Source organism: Xiphophorus couchianus, chromosome 19, assembly GCF_001444195.1.
Source record: "Xiphophorus couchianus chromosome 19, X_couchianus-1.0, whole genome shotgun sequence".
Taxonomy (NCBI): Eukaryota; Metazoa; Chordata; class Actinopteri; order Cyprinodontiformes; family Poeciliidae; genus Xiphophorus; species Xiphophorus couchianus.
In genome coordinates, this window is record NC_040246.1 from 18541288 (window position 1) to 18557500 (window position 16213).

The 16213-nt window shown below is 40.1% G+C and overlaps 2 protein-coding genes across 2 annotated transcripts in view; both read right to left on the bottom strand.

Moving 5' to 3' along the window:
• Window positions 1-7: 7 nt before the first annotated feature.
• On the bottom strand, window positions 8-2161 carry mrpl35 (mitochondrial ribosomal protein L35). Its single transcript, XM_028000124.1, has 4 exons — window positions 2005-2161; window positions 1649-1814; window positions 362-506; window positions 8-277 (listed from the first exon to the last, which is right to left on the bottom strand). The coding sequence occupies exons 1-4, from the start codon at window positions 2033-2035 to the stop codon at window positions 86-88; spliced, it is 534 nt and encodes a 177-aa protein (XP_027855925.1). The 5' UTR covers window positions 2036-2161; the 3' UTR covers window positions 8-85.
• Window positions 2162-3355: 1194 nt separating this feature from the next.
• Window positions 3356-16213, bottom strand: part of LOC114133948 (major surface trophozoite antigen 11) — a 16804-nt gene continuing 3946 nt past the window's right edge. The window contains exons 5-9 of the mRNA XM_028000109.1: window positions 16157-16213; window positions 7038-7126; window positions 6834-6946; window positions 5589-5745; window positions 3356-4602 (exon numbers count right to left, since the gene is read on the bottom strand). The exon at window positions 16157-16213 is cut by the window's right edge and continues 7 nt beyond it. Coding sequence (XP_027855910.1) covers window positions 4445-4602; window positions 5589-5745; window positions 6834-6946; window positions 7038-7126; window positions 16157-16213 — 574 coding nt within the window. The 3' untranslated portion in view covers window positions 3356-4444. The remainder of the gene's footprint in view (window positions 4603-5588; window positions 5746-6833; window positions 6947-7037; window positions 7127-16156) is intronic.

Sequence of the window (16213 nt, forward strand, 5' to 3'; positions counted from 1 at the left end):
GTATGAGATGTTTTGACTTTAAGTTTTATTTTATGACAACAATATGGATGTTTGATATTATTACATTGCATTTAGGATTAGAGCATTATTTTATTCGGAGGTTGACCCGGTCGTGGTACTTCTGATATGGATCATTAAGGAACCAGTTTCTCCGTTTCCAGTAAGAAGAGGTCATTTTGTCCAGGAGTCTGCACTGAGTCTTGTTACAGAAAACAATTTCCCTCAAGCGCTTTCGTCTGGCGGGCAGCTTCTTCCACAGCTTCTTCTTGTACCCAGCCTGGTCAGAGGGCAAGAACTCTTTGTTAAATGCAATTTAAGCAGAAACTAGTTTTTCTGACAGGTAATAAAAAAAAAGGCACACCTTGCGCCTGATCCAAAGGCCACAGTGCAGCCGCATAAACCGGTCGGTCACCGCGCTTACTGTTTTCCTCTTTCCTTTCTTCAGGCTGACATATGTCAAGTTTCTGCAGGGTTGCCAGGTCAGGCTGGGAACCAGAGCTGAAACCCTGAAACAGCACACAGAAACGTTAAGTAAAATAGAAAGGAAGGAAAAAATAAATACTTCGGAAAATATCCAGATGTCACTTTTTGATGCAAATATGCAACTTTTCAATCTTTAAATTTCTCACTTCATAACACTGTAAATTTATTCCTTTAATTGTATAAAAACTTTACCTTTTTCTTGAAAATTTGCGACTTTGACAAAATATTGAATTTTTTTTCCAGGGAAATATGGGATGTAGATCAGTGGAAGTAAATAGCATGTTTTTTCCAAAACCACCTAAAAACTGTCTATTGTAAAATACTAATACCTGGAATATTAGAATTAAGAGAACAACTGAAACTTGACAATTGAAGACAAAACAGTTTTTAGTCACAACTACCACAGACAGATCGAGCAGGGAGTAAACAATGCATCATGCATCATGTTTTTCAGGTGAGAATTTGTTGCTTTACTCTGATGTCTGCAGATTAAATAAATAGCATTTCCTCACAATGTTTTTCTCTGTTCATTTATCATAATTTTCCCTCCTTGTGAACCAAATAAATAAATCATATTTCAGTATTTTTAACACTCATTCCATCCAACAAGTGCACCTTGAATGTTTTTGGGCTACATGATTGTGAGACTGGTTGTCCTCATTTGATTATGTGGAGAAAAGTGAGACTTTCTGCTGCTTCCATTCACTGCTGCTTGTGCAACACAACCAAACAACAGCTAATCGCTATGAACTATTCACAGCTGTTGAGAGAAATTGGACTGCTGACACTTTATCTCTTCTCATTGCAGTTGTGAGGAATAAAATGCAGAATGTGCTCAATATGGAGGTTTATGTCCCTCTGTAAGGGTGCTGGTGGGTCAAATTTACGACTAGGAGGTTGTAAATTCTCCTTTCCTTTGAATAAATCTCCATAAAATCTCAACTTTATGAGCTAAAAAGCTGATGACTTTGCTAGCAGGTGGGTGTGACGTTGATTAAAGAGATCCGACTTTCAGACGTAACATCGTCAGTCTTCGGCTGTGATCTCGGATGCCCTGTGCCTATTTCTTTTTTACACGCATTTCTCTATTTTGGTCATCAAAAATTAATACAACTATCGTGAAATACAAAAACCGCGTATAAAATGGTAATAAATAGACGGTTACCGCTGCAGGAGGGGGTAGCGGGGCGTCTGAGCCGTAGTAGCCCGGATGGGAGCGCAGACAGCGGCTGTAACTGTTCCGAAGAGAGGCTGAGCCCGGTTGAACCCGGACAGCAGACGGATCTGAGGAGAACTGGTTCCTACGGAGCGGGATAGAGGTCTCAGCAGCCCTGGTACAAAAACGGAGACATCATAAAACATAACGGGGAGGAAAAAGCAGATTTTCCCCACTTTAGTAACCACCGGAACGTCCAAGCTAACCGGGTCAGACCACAAAGTGTTTCCTAAAATTACATTAACAACATAAAATCGACAAATTTAACACACACAGAAACAAGAAGAAAAACGTCAAAAACACACCTGACAACCTTCTGACCACCGCGGCCGCCATGTTTTCTTCTTTTCTAATTCCTACCTACGGTGTCCTACTTGGGCAAATTTCTTTCATTCGATTGTAAAGTTAACCTACATGATGAACATCACTGCCCCCTAGCGTTCAGTGCAGAACACTTGCAGTTATTTACGGAATCTCCGAAACGTCTCAGTGAATATCTGATATTTTTCCTTTTATCCTGCACTGAATTACTTTCAAAATAAAATGATTGGGGTCACTGAGAAAAAAATTCTTCTCATAATTTTGAATTTAATTTCAGAATTTTGAGATTACAGTCAGACTTTTGGATTTTTAGTGGACTTTCTTAATTTTCATTGTCAATAGTTATTTATTAGTATTTTACTTCCCTGCTGCTATGCTTTTCTATAATCCCTTAGTCCAGAGTTTCTGAAGTACAGTTTTTTTTCTATGCACTCTCGTATCTGAGTATTTTCAGAAGAATTTAACCCTGAACTTTCAGACATCCAGGTATAAAAACCTCCTAAACTGAAGGAATCTTCAGACATGTCACTACTAGCACAGAAATAATTTGTTCTTTAGCTTAATCTATGCAAAATACCAGACAGAAAAACAAAATTGCAGCATCATTAAGTTGATTTCTGAAGAGCTGAAGCTGCAATATCTTAAATGATAAACTGAAAACTGAACTGTTTATCAGATGCATGTACATATTTCCTCAACTTCATTTGTCTTCTTTTGTCCCTTTCAAATAGGTAGCTACAAAAGATAAGTAAAACTAGAAAATTAGAGCATCCAAAATACAACTCTTAAATTCCCTTGAAAAGTACCAATAAAAACCACAAAAATTAGAGAAATGTCAGGCTCATAAAGCGGAAAAGTATCCCATGAGCTTGATTTGTTTATTTAATTATCCTTTCTTTTCAAAAACAGGGGGGGAAAAAATCCCTGACCCTTATTAAATTTAAAAGGAAATCCAGGTTTTGCTTGTGTAAAACCTTGAAAGCAGCTTCTGCTTCCTGAAATCCTCTGTTGATATTTTTGATTTATTGACGGTCTCCTATGGAAACATTCCTCTGCAGACATGCTTATCTGATCCTCAAATGCGCCATTTGTCACAGTCTTTGGATGAATATTTAGATCTGCTTCCTCTGAGTATGAGTTCAGTGCTGTGGGATTAAATATATATTTTGTGACAGAAGTGTTTATGGGTTGTAGCAGTGATGGCTTTTCAGATAGCAGAATATATTTTCATCTTGAACCTGCAGCGTGTTTCTCTTGTTCTGACTTTTTACAGATAAAGTTCTGTCTTGGTCCAGCATGTGCGCAAAAAGTCATAATTTCTAGACTGAGAACAGATAAAAATCAAATTAATGTTTTATTTATTTTACTTTTAAAACCCACAAATGAAACATCCAACATAATATACATCAAAATAAGCAAATAAACAGCAATCAGCAGATAATTTTCCAAAGGAAAAAACAAGCCAAATATAAAGGCACAAAAATTTTTTACAGCACACTGAATGCATCCAAACAGCTGGATGTGGGATAAATTTAACTGAAGTGAACAATGCCTTTATTATTCTCTAACAATGAAATGAAACTGTGTAAAAATTTCTTTCCATAATAAAAAAAACATGTTTTCCACCACATTTTAAAGTAAAACTCCAATTATCCAACATTAAAGTACTTTGAGAGGCTGTTTTTCTCAGTTAAACGGTTTGTAAAAGATGACATCGCAAATCCCAGAATTACTCACCTCTGTTTGTCGCTCTCGTTTTAGGTAATTAAAGTGTTTTCAGGCACCAGTTCAGAACTTTAAAGGGGACCTATTATGCAAAATTCACATTTGCTCTTTGATTTGGATCTCAACTTCCTAAAACAGTAAAAGAGCTTAAAAAAATAAAAAAAATAAACAAAAAAACAACCAGCTGTGTCTGGAAAATTAGACATTTCAAAAACATCCCAAGTCACAAAGGGTGCTGCACCATTACCTAGCAACCCCAGCAGAGTTCCGCTCGTCACCTAGCAACCACCTCCGGCACGTCTGATCAACTTGTTTTGCTGCTGCATGCGCTGTACAATGGCTGCTGAAAAAGACATTTTTTGTTGTTGACTTACCATCATGTAACTTCTTTCTGCCTTCTTGCTGGTTGTGTGGGAGGCTCTGCTAACGCTTTTCAAAGAGGTATGGTTTTATAATTGCGCGTCTGTTTGCAGCCATTTTCATATATGACTGCAAATGTTGAGCTTATTTGGAAGTGACAAGAGTACCTAAAACAGCTCAAAATAGGCAGAACTTAGCAGATTAAAATCTCATTATCTAAGAAAGATTTTATGTAAAAAATGTAATGAGCATGTTTTGTGTAGGCCATAAAACTATCCTAATATGTTGAAGGAAGCATAATAGGTCACCTTTGAAGTTACAGTTCAGTTTGGAAAGGGTTCACCAGCCGGCATAGACTGGTTCCGTGTCGCAGGGCAGGCCGTAGTACCGACCCTGAGGACGCTCTTTGCGTAGTAGAGGAGCGCGGGCGACTGCCAGCTCTCCGTCAGAGTCCCGGCGTCGACGAAGAACCAACAAAATGATGAGGAGTAAAGCCACTGAAGAACAGAGACAGGAAGTGATCAATCAAAGACTGCACTGATGTTTCAGCATGACTCTGATTATTCATTATGTTTTAACTTCTAGCAGCTGACTGTGCCACATAAGATCCAGTTACGTATGAAGATAAAACAAGAAAAGAAGAAATGTGTTCTGATATCACCACTTCTTCCGGAAAGTTTAAATGTTTTCCTGTTTGCGCTTAACAAAACCCGAAGCAATGAGTTACAAAACAAACAGTTCCATAAGAAAAACACAACACAAACCTAACATATACTAAAATAATTGAGAGACGTCTCAGATGTATTGAAAGTTGCGCTGGGTGATATCACTTAAAAATAACATTTCTGATTTTAATAAAATTTTTTCCTCTTTCTTTTCTAAAGAGGAAATTACAAATGATAGAAAATATTTTCAAAAAGTGGCTTTCACTTCAATCATTCCTTCTGTGAATTGTAAGATGAAGTTTTAAAGAGAAGCTATGAGAATTTGTACTTAACTATAACAGAATAGTCATAGTTTTAGCATAATAAAGTTGCAATTTTACCAGAAGAACATACTAAAATCAAAATTACAAGAAAATAGTTGTTTTAATGAGAAAAAAAGTTTGTATAATTAATTTTTATTATTCATGTTGAAGTTCTCATAAAATTACAACTTTATTCTGGTAATATATTACTACGAATGTATTCTTGTAATATTATCATTTTATTATTGTATTAAACAATTGTAGCAGCTTGACCCTTATACTTTGTTGTAGAGTTGATATGAATTCAAAGTTCAAATAGAAGCTTGTTTTACCAAGTGTAAAACATGATGGTAAAAGAAGATGGCGGCCGCGGGCGCGCTCACATCACACCTTACTGTGGAAACCCAAGGGGTGTATTAAATAATAATAATAATAATCTTCGAAAACAAAATATAGATTAATTTATTGCAGCTTATTTTTCTAAGTTCTGTCATTTTGTTCAAACCAACCACTCACCGCCCCCTCCGACGACCAACAGAGCTATAGTAACCGGCGCCAGTTCACAGGTGTCCCCTGCTTTCCTGAAGAACGTCTCCATGCAGTAACCCGGCGCCGTGCTGCCTTTGGGGCAGAAAGCATCGCTCGGACACTGAATGGGGTTCACGTCCGGGCTCTGAAAGAACAACCGCTCCGTCATACAACGAAGAGATTCTGCAGACGCTCCAGTTGCCTGGGAAGTGGGAACCCTGAACTGGGTTTGACGTCACACCCGACGTAACAGCGTTCTCGAGGACCTCTCCCGATTGGACGAAATTAACTTTAACCTTTCAACTTTTTTCTTTTTTAAAATATCGCTAGCTTACTTCGCTAGCATCGGACTTTCCTTTGTCTTTTTTTTTAGTTTCATGAGCTTGCTGTTATAACTCATGATATCAGAAGACTTATTAGCCCTTAAATATATAACGGTAGGAAGATTAACCGGTACAACATTAGCGGAGTCTCTCCCTTCCCGCCTCTCTTAACACAGAACCGGTTACATTTTCAAAATAAGACAATAAATCACACTGTTTTAATAAAAAACATTGTGATTTTTCCAAGTTGTTTTTATGTAGGGAGGGCTAAATGCTGATAACCTTTTGGTTAATGAAATAATGTGAAACTAACATAAGAAGTTTTTAAAAATGAATAAAGATATTAAAAAACAATCAAAAAGTAATATAAACTGGCCTTAAGACAAATAAATTGTATTGTTAAGTTCTTGTTTTCTTGTTAATCTTTTTTAAAGCAGTCACCCCAGATGATTTCTGTAAGTTCCCGAAAGAGTTCTGCTGCTGGAAGTAGCCACTGTTTAAGAAACGGCAACTTTGAATCTGCAGAAAACCCCTTCTCTAAAAGTCGGAATTTCAACATGGCAACGCCGTAAACATTGTTTGCAATTGCTCTTACAAACTATTTTAAGCTTTACTTTCCATAAACAAACACATTTTTTTTTTTCAGTTTAGAGTTGCAAGTGCTACATGTAATATTGATTTTTAGACTGACTTTTTCATATGTGTTTTGTAAGATAAATATGTTTTACTCTTGATGTGAGAAGCAGCCATATTGAAGCACATATCTTCCCAGTGGGAAAGATGACTTTTGAGGGGCATTCCAATTGACTTTTCCAACTGGGGAGTCCGAATTTCCCAATTCCGAGTACAACTGGACGCAGCATTTCTTCCAGTTCAACCATTGTTTGTTCTGAGAGTGTGCGGCGCTCACAGGGCAGTAGTGGCTCTCGGGGCAGAGGTCACAGCTCTCCTGACCCCAGAGGATCTGGTAGAAGCCACTGCTGCAGATTTGACACATCGTCTGATGGGGAGCTTTGTGCATACCTGTTGAAACCAAACTGGATTCACAACAATTCCTCTGTTTTCTGTTGGATTTTTTAAAAAACAAACTGCAGGAAAATGCTAATGTGAATACCTGGTCGGCAGGGGGTGCAGTCTTTAGCAGAGGTCTGGAGAGCTTCTGTTCCTCCGGGACACATCGGGCATTGTGTGCAACCAGACGAACTGTCGACAGAAGAAAAGATGCTTAAGGTTGTTTAAAAAAACACCCCAACTGGATTTCAAGGCTGCGATAAGTAAGATCGAAGATGGGTCTTCACTACACTGCAAAAACAAAAAATCTATTTTTGGTCCAGTTTCTACAGAAAATGTCTTAGTACACTTGAAATCATTCAGAACTAAGTATCTTTCAGCAAGATATAGGAGCTTGTTTTAAGTCAATAACTCATCATTGATTTAAAAAAAAGATTATCAGATTATTTAACTCAAAACAACATGTTCCCATGTTATAACTGAAATAATCTGCGAGTGGAACTAATGGTTTTTTAAAATCAATATTAAGGAATAATTTACTTAAAAAAAACAACTCATATCTTGCTGAAAAGTTACTTGATGGACTGTGGTTGCTAAGTAACAGGGCTGAGTATGTGATGGATTGAAATGTGGTTATTTCAGAGGCTGGCTAGTCTGATTTGTCTGAAGCAGTGGTCAAATTCAACCAGCAGGGGGAGTCTAGCGCTTGCGCTAGCTATAGTGAAGAGCACCGGAACTTCCTCCTTAGTTAATAATAACCGTTGGAGCAGAAGCACCGTGTCCAGCTCTTTTATTAAAACACTCCCCTTCTTCAGGTATGAGTATATATATATACACACCTGTATATTGTAAATGAGTTTATTGACTTTCAGAAAGCTGTGAGTTCTTTTGGCACTCCGAATGTTAAATTCTGTTGTTAGCTCCGTTGTTAGCGCTGTTGCTAACATACTGCTGTTAAATCTAGTTAATAATAACCGTTGGAGCAGAAGCACCGTGTCCAGCTCTTTTATTAAAACACTCCCCTTCTTCAGGGCATTTACATTTGGAGGCACCGCTCGGATGTTGATGGTGAGGCGCTGGAATCCTACAGCAGAGGAGAACGCCCCATATCAACCATCCCATTATCAAAACCCAGGTAGTGGAGAGTGCAGCTACAACAAGGTGACGCCCAGCCAAGAGGACTTTGTATTCTGAGGTGCAGAAAAGCTACTAGGAAACAACAGTTCTGCGGTAACTGGCAAACACTATTCTTCAGCACACTTTACCACTGACGTAGAAGAAGAAAAATATATATATACATATATGAAAAAAATGGATTCAGAAATGGACAATCTACAGTTTGAGATTAAAGGAGCCCTCTTCCAACTTACCAGTGACCAGCTGAGCGAAATATGTGATTTCCTGGGAATTTCAGGAACAAGCAAAGACAATATTACAGGCAAAAGTCGTAATATTCTTGTTTCAATGATCATCAAGTATATTGAAAGTGACGAACTGAGACAATTAGAGGATGAAGGAATGTCAGCTTTGCTGAGTTTAATGGACATGATAAAATCAGTGCAGACAGTTGTCAAAAACAGCGCAGCAGAAAAAGAAAATGAGGAGGAGGAGAAATTAAGCAGAGAACTGGAACAACTAAAACTCATAGTTCAACAGAAAGAAACTGAAATGAAAACCCTGGCAAACAAAAATACAAAGGACATTAGAACAGCGTTTGCCCAGGCTTCCCCTGCCCATGAAAACAACCTCCCATGGAGAAAAGAATTTAAGATCTCAGGTCAAATTGGCGACCCTGGACAAAAGGATAGGTTAACATTTTCCAGTTTGGCCCGCCAAATAGAAAATGGTCTTAGCAAAGGTTACCCTGAACCAGAGATAGTGGATGCTGTCATTAGGGCAATAGTACCTGGCCTACAACTGCGCAGCTACTTAGAAGGAAAGAGTGACCTGTCCCTTCCCACTCTTAGGAGAATCCTTCGTTCACATTATCAAGAGAGAAGTGCAACTGAGTTATATAAACAACTTACCACAGAAGTGCAGAGCAGCAGAGAGACAGCACAGAATTTTGTGATCAGAGCAATGGACTTGCGCCAAAAAATATTGTTTGCTTCACAAGAGGCTGAGTCTGGCCTTAAGTACGATCCTGCATTAGTGCAAAGCATGTTCATGCACACGGTTCTCACAGGCCTTCAGAGTGATAACATAAAGACTGATCTCCAACCTCACTTGTTGAAATCAAGTACTTCAGATGAGCTGCTCTTAGAGGTTCTCAATACTGCCTCTGCTAATGACAAAGAGAGACAGGATAAGAAGAGAAACACCACACAAAGGTCCACCGGTGTGCACGCAGTTCAGTCTAATGATACAAATAATGAAAGGAGACATGGGGGACACCAAAATGTTGCTGCACTTCCCCCAGATGTGCTGTCTGATCTGAAAGAAATCAAAGCAGATATGGTTTTGCTCAAAGATCTCAAAACTGAAGTTGCACAAATCAGAGAATCCATTTACAACAAAGAAGATAAAACTAAATTACAACCTGATGTGTGTCAAGAAGCAGAATATGGTTTTCCCCACCACAGGGCTTATGCTACTCCACAGCTTGCTCCCTGGAGCACCGAGGGTGCAGCTGCTCATCATCAAAGAGGACCTCTGCAGGAATATCAAGGAACCTATGATCCGAGGTCAATTAGAGGAACTACTCAATTTCAACAGAGATTTGCACCACAAAGATACCCAGTGCCACGCCCCAGACCAAGGTGCCTTGCATGTCAGCAGCAGGGAGAAAATTTCTGCCAGCACTGCTACAGGTGTGGAAGCAGCGAACATTTCCAGGCTGGATGTAGAGGATATCAACGCACGCCCTCCACTGCAAGAGAACACCCTTTAAACGAAGGAAGGTTGCCCCCGAGGGACAGGGAGTAACCATGTGCACCAAAACGTCCCAAAAATGTGCCAATTGTGGAAGAATGGAAGGATCCCAAACGTTTGGACAATGTTCAGTGTGCAAAAGAGTACTTTACTGTTCCAAGGAGTGCCAGGAGAGTCATTGGCCAGAACATAAAGAGTGTAAGCCACCCACAAACACTGAAACAACTGCTGAAAACATACATCTATGCACAACTATGACAGGTAAAAAGAAAAACACACTGTCACAGAAAGACTCTACATTAGTTGACCTTGTTGGGAAGAAGTGTCTTGTTAGCTGCTATCTACAGCAGAAGAAAACACAGGCGCTCTGGGATACTGGTTCGCAGGTTTCTGCAATTGATGAAGCCTGGAAAGCGGAGAACATCCCAGATGCGAAACTTCGAGATATAGCAGAAATTGTTAACTCAGATGATCCCCTACAACTTGAGGCTGCTAATGGCACAGAAATGCCATACATAGGATGGGTAGAAGTAATGTTTAAACTAGCAGCTGGTCTTGAAGGGTTCTATGTTCCAATGCTTGTTATGAGAGGCAGCCATCTTCCCCGTCCCATAATAGGCTTTAATGTTATTGAACGTATTATTATTAACAGACACAAACAAATGAACTATGAAGAGACAGAGGAACTTTTAAAAACAGTGAACATGGCTTTCCCAAAACTAAAAAAAGGAAATGAAAAAGCTTTCATTAAAGCAGTGAGTGTGGAGCGAACAAGTGAGTACCTAGTTAACACAGCATGTCAGAGAATGACTGTACCAAGCCGTAGTACCGTCCAAGTAAAATGCAGAATAAATGTCCGACCTTTCAAAGAGGACACAACTCTAGTGTTTGAGCCAGATGAAAACCCACTGTGGCCAGAGGGACTTCAGTTTTGTGACACACTATTTCGAATACACAGAGGTGCACAGCCCAATGTTATCCTTAGTGTACAAAACCCCACTGATCGTGACATTACACTAACAAAAAGAACAGTTATAGGCACAGCACAGTCAGTTACATCTGTGTATCCATTCAGCCTAAACGACGATTCACATTTGTCTGCTTCTGTAAATCAGATTCAGACCCACCATACCAAAGATGACGCTTCCACAGAACCCTGGGATCCACCGATTGATCTCAGTCACCTGAATGAGACTCAAAGACAGATCGTACGTGAGATGTTAAGGGAGGAGTCAGATTCTTTCTCCCTATCAGATAGTGATATTGGCTGTATAGAGAAACTACAGTTAAAAATTAAACTGAAAGATTCTGAACCGGTTGCTCGTACCTACATGTCTGTTCCTAAACCATTGTACGATGAAATGAAGAACCACCTAACTGATTTGATTGTGCAAGGATGGATTGAGAAATCTCACTCATCCTATGCTTCCCCCATTGTTTGTGTCAGGAAAAAGTGTGGTTCGTTGCGTTTGTGCATCGACTACAGAGAACTAAATCGGAAAACTTACCCTGATCGACAGCCAATCCCCAGAGTTCAGGATATTATGGATGGACTTGGTGGAAACACCATGTTCTCACTGCTTGACCAGGGAAAGGCGTACCACCAGGGGTTCATGGCGAAAGACAGTAAGGAGTTGACAGCTTTTGTCACGCCCTGGGGCTTATATCAGTGGGCTAGGATTCCATTTGGGCTTATGAATGCCCCAGCAGCCTTCCAACGCTGCATGGAAGAGTGCCTAGAAGGGCTGCGTGACAAAATATGTGTACCATATTTAGATGATACACTAGTTTTTAGTAAAACATTTGAAAGTCACGTTAATGATGTTCGAAACGTTTTGCAAAGACTCAGACAACATGGGATAAAACTAAAACCCAGCAAATGTGAGCTGTTTAAGAATGAAGTCCGTTACCTCGGGAGGATTGTATCAGCCGAGGGAAATAAGATAGATCCTTCTGACACTGCAGCTGTCCAGGTTTTAAAAGACAAAGAACCAAAAACAGTCGGTGAGTTGAGGCAAATTTTGGGACTGTTAAGTTACTACCGTCAGTATATCAAAGATTTCTCCCGCATTGCTGCCCCTCTGTATGATCTAACTAAGGGGCCAGTTAAAGATCAGAACCAGTCGTGCTGTAAGGGGAGGAAGTCACAAAACTGCAGGAATGCAAAAGTAGTGCCATCCCACACTCCAATTGAGTGGACAGACAGTCACCAACAAGTTCTTGAGCAACTGATAAATTGTCTGACTCAGCCACCCATATTGGCATTTCCAGATTTTTCTCTCCCATTCGTTCTTCATACAGACGCATCCAGTAAAGGCCTTGGAGCCGTACTGTATCAAAAACAAAACGGAAAATTGCGCGTCATTGCATATGGATCGCGAACACTGTCAGCACCAGAAAAAAATTATAATCTTCATTCAGGCAAATTAGAATTTCTTGCTCTTAAATGGGCTATCACAGAGAAATTTCGCGATTATTTATACTATGCCCCCTTTTTCACCGTTTACAGTGACAACAACCCTCTAACTTATGTGTTATCAACTGCAAAGCTGAATGCCACAGGGAGTAGATGGGTTGCAGAGCTCGCCGACTTTAATTTCACAGTTAAATATCGTCCGGGCAAAGAAAACATTGATGCTGATAGCTTGTCTCAGATGCCACTGGATGTAGAGAACTTGATGGCTGAGTGCACAGAGGAGATGTCTTATGATGCTGTAGGAGCGACTGTAATGGCAGTAGAGACACAGTTCGAGCCAAATGCCTCCTGGTCAATGCCTACCTCTATTTGCAGTATGCTAGACACTCAGGGGAACTCTGTTTCATTAGCCCCAGCAGCTATACAACAAGACCAAAAAGATGATTTACTTACTGGGGTGGTGTTGCAGTCCAAATTGTCTGGAGTGAGACCCCCACGACATGAGCTAAACAGGCTTGGGCCACAGGGTCGGTGTTTAGTAAGGGAATGGGATAAATTGGAGTTGGATGAATCTGGGGTGCTTTGGAGAAAGACTGCCCACAGGAAGCAATTGGTTCTTCCAGAACAACACAAAGCAAGGGTCCTAAATGACCTACATGATCAGATGGGCCATCAGGGCACTGATAGGACAGTATCATTGATCAGGGATCGTTTTTTTTGGCCCTACATGCGGCGCGAAATAGAACAGTATGTAATGAGATGTACCTGTCTGAAACAGAAAAGACCTAGCCGTGAGACAAGGGCTCCCCTTGTAAACATAGTCACCACACAGCCCTTTGAACTTGTGTCAGTGGACTTTCTCCATCTAGATAGGTGTAAAGGTGGCTATGAATACATATTAGTGATTGTGGACCATTTCACACGATTCGCACAGGCATACCCTACAACATCAAAATCTGGAAAGACAGTAGCTGACAAAATATTCAATGATTATGCACTAAGATTTGGGTTCCCAGCACGGATCCACCATGACCAAGGTGGCGAGTTTGAAAACCAACTTTTCTCTCAGCTCTCCAAATATTGCAGTATGGCAGGATCAAAGACTTCCCCATACCACCCTCAGGGAAATGGTCAAGTCGAACGCTTTAATCGGACACTGATTCAGATGCTCAAAACCCTCACAGACAGGGACAAGACAAACTGGAAAGACTCTCTGAATAAACTTGTCTTTGCCTACAACTGCACACGCACAGAGGTGACAGGATTCTCACCATTTTATCTGTTATATGGCCGCTCCCCAAAACTACCCATTGACTTGTTGTTCGGCCTACCAGCAGAAACCGGTAACCAGGATCACCATGCTTATGTTGAACAGTGGAAAGAAAGGATGCAGCAGGCGTATGCCATTGCACAAGAAAATGTGCAGAAATCTGCCCAAAGAAACAAAAGAATCTATGATGCAAAAGTAAGGAGCTCAATGTTGTTTCCAGGAGACCGGGTGCTAGTGAGGAATTTGACTCCTCGTGGTGGTCCTGGTAAACTCAGGAATTATTGGGAGGATGTCATACATACCGTTGTTCGCCAAGTGGGAAAAGATGTCCCAGTGTATGAACTAAGACCTGAACATGGGAAAGGAAGATGTAGAACACTTCACAGGAATCACATCTTGCCTTGCGATCACTTACCACTGGAAACTAGGACAAACAGACCTGTAAAGAATAAAAGAAAAGCTACAGCAAAAGAGGACACTAGGGAGGAATGTGAGGAAGAGGACGATGAAGATGATTATTATCCCATGAACTTATTTCATTCATCAATTCAGCCAGCGACATCAGCAAGTGAGGCACCTGTAGCTACACCTGATTCTTCTGAACCAGCACCAATGGAGCGCGCATTGGAAGCTCACCAGCTTGACTTTGATTCTGAACATCAGTCAGGAAACCAGGTGATTCAAACTCAACACTCACCTGATACTGGTGCAGCGACATCCATGACCCCAACTGATCACACTTGTTGCTCTTCTGAATGTGAAATGGACATAAGACCACATCGACCACAAAGACTGCGTCGGCCCCCAAAGACACTAAAATATGATAAAATGGGTTCTCCATCGTGTTACAGTATTGCTGCACTTCCCTCTTATGCAAGACTTCCAACTTGGATGCATCCTGTACAGCTATGCAACAACCAGCACCTTTACTTGTATGGACTGTAAAATGAAATATGTGGACTTTTTCCAAATGTGGCACTTAAGAAGTGATAAGGAAAACAGACTGGTTTTGAGGATGCTTAAGGCACCAGAAGTGAGGACATTATAAACTTGCTTATATGATTTGTAAGAAATACTGTGAACTGACTTATGTGGAAATTTAAAATTTCAATGTTCTTTAGCAGTGTTCGTGAAGCTTTTCTAAGTTTTTCGAGTGACAAAATGTGACTCAAAAAAATTGTATGTTTCATAACTCCAGGTTTGTAAGACTCATTGTAGAACCGCCCTTATAAAAGTATTTCATGATGTTGAGGACAACATCTAACTTTGAGGGGGAGTATGTGATGGATTGAAATGTGGTTATTTCAGAGGCTGGCTAGTCTGATTTGTCTGAAGCAGTGGTCAAATTCAACCAGCAGGGGGAGTCTAGCGCTTGCGCTAGCTATAGTGAAGAGCACCGGAACTTCCTCCTTAGTTAATAATAACCGTTGGAGCAGAAGCACCGTGTCCAGCTCTTTTATTAAAACACTCCCCTTCTTCAGGTATGAGTATATATATATACACACCTGTATATTGTAAATGAGTTTATTGACTTTCAGAAAGCTGTGAGTTCTTTTGGCACTCCGAATGTTAAATTCTGTTGTTAGCTCCGTTGTTAGCGCTGTTGCTAACATACTGCTGTTAAATCTAGTTAATAATAACCGTTGGAGCAGAAGCACCGTGTCCAGCTCTTTTATTAAAACACTCCCCTTCTTCAGGGCATTTACAAGTGCAAGTATGGCTGCTAGGTAACAGTGCCTGTCGAATGTGACTAAAAAATTGGGGTTGTTTTGAAATGGTTCATTTTCTAGACACCAAAAATGTTAACTTAGTGACAAAAAAAGGCTGGGTGTTTTTTTAAGTGCTAGGAGGGGTTTTAGAAGCAGTAGAAACTCAAATGGAAGAATAAAAACACTCATAATGTGAATTATGCATAATAAGTCCCCTTTAAAGATGCATTTGTTTCCAACAAATGGAATCGTGACCAGGTCTTTGTTGTTCGGTTTCTGGGGGGGAAAAAACTCAGATACTTTTTGCTAAATCTGAGAAATATTTGAAGAGATCAAAGTGTAAAGCTAATTAGAAAAGAAAGTGGGTCATGCTGTGAAAAATTTTCTTCTAAAGAAAGATTAACAAAAAAAAACACAATGGAAGTGTCAAAGTTCTCCTGACTTTAAAGCTGTTTTGATCGATGAAATGATAATCCATGTGCAGAAGCCTAACAGAACCTAATTAGTTATAATGATCCAGTCTACTTTGCTTGACCGTGTTTTATTCAGCAACTGAAAGCACCACTGTGCATAAATAAACAAAAACACACAGAACAAATAAAACGCACAGAGTTCCTCGGAAATGCTTTGGGAAGCTGAAAAAAAATTTCCTCTGCAGAATCTCAGACAGGAAGCTTCTTTCAAAGGCAGAACTACAAGTCACCGAGACGAGATAATACACGGCGCTTTGATTTTTATGCAGTGAATACTCAGAACCCCAGCTGTTCAGTCTGTGTGTGTGTGTGTGTGTGTGTGTAGTGGCAAAAGACAGCCATGGGATGGAAGCATGTGATGTTCAATTTAGAGGTTGAATAGCTGATTATTTCTTCCCCTTTTTGCACAAAAACAAACATTTGACCATTTTGGGTCCTGGTTACGGAACAAAACAAACAAAAATATAAATAAGAACAAGTTACTTGCAGAAGCTTCCCTGGGGACATGGTGTGCAGGAAGTAGAGCCGAGCTTTGATGCA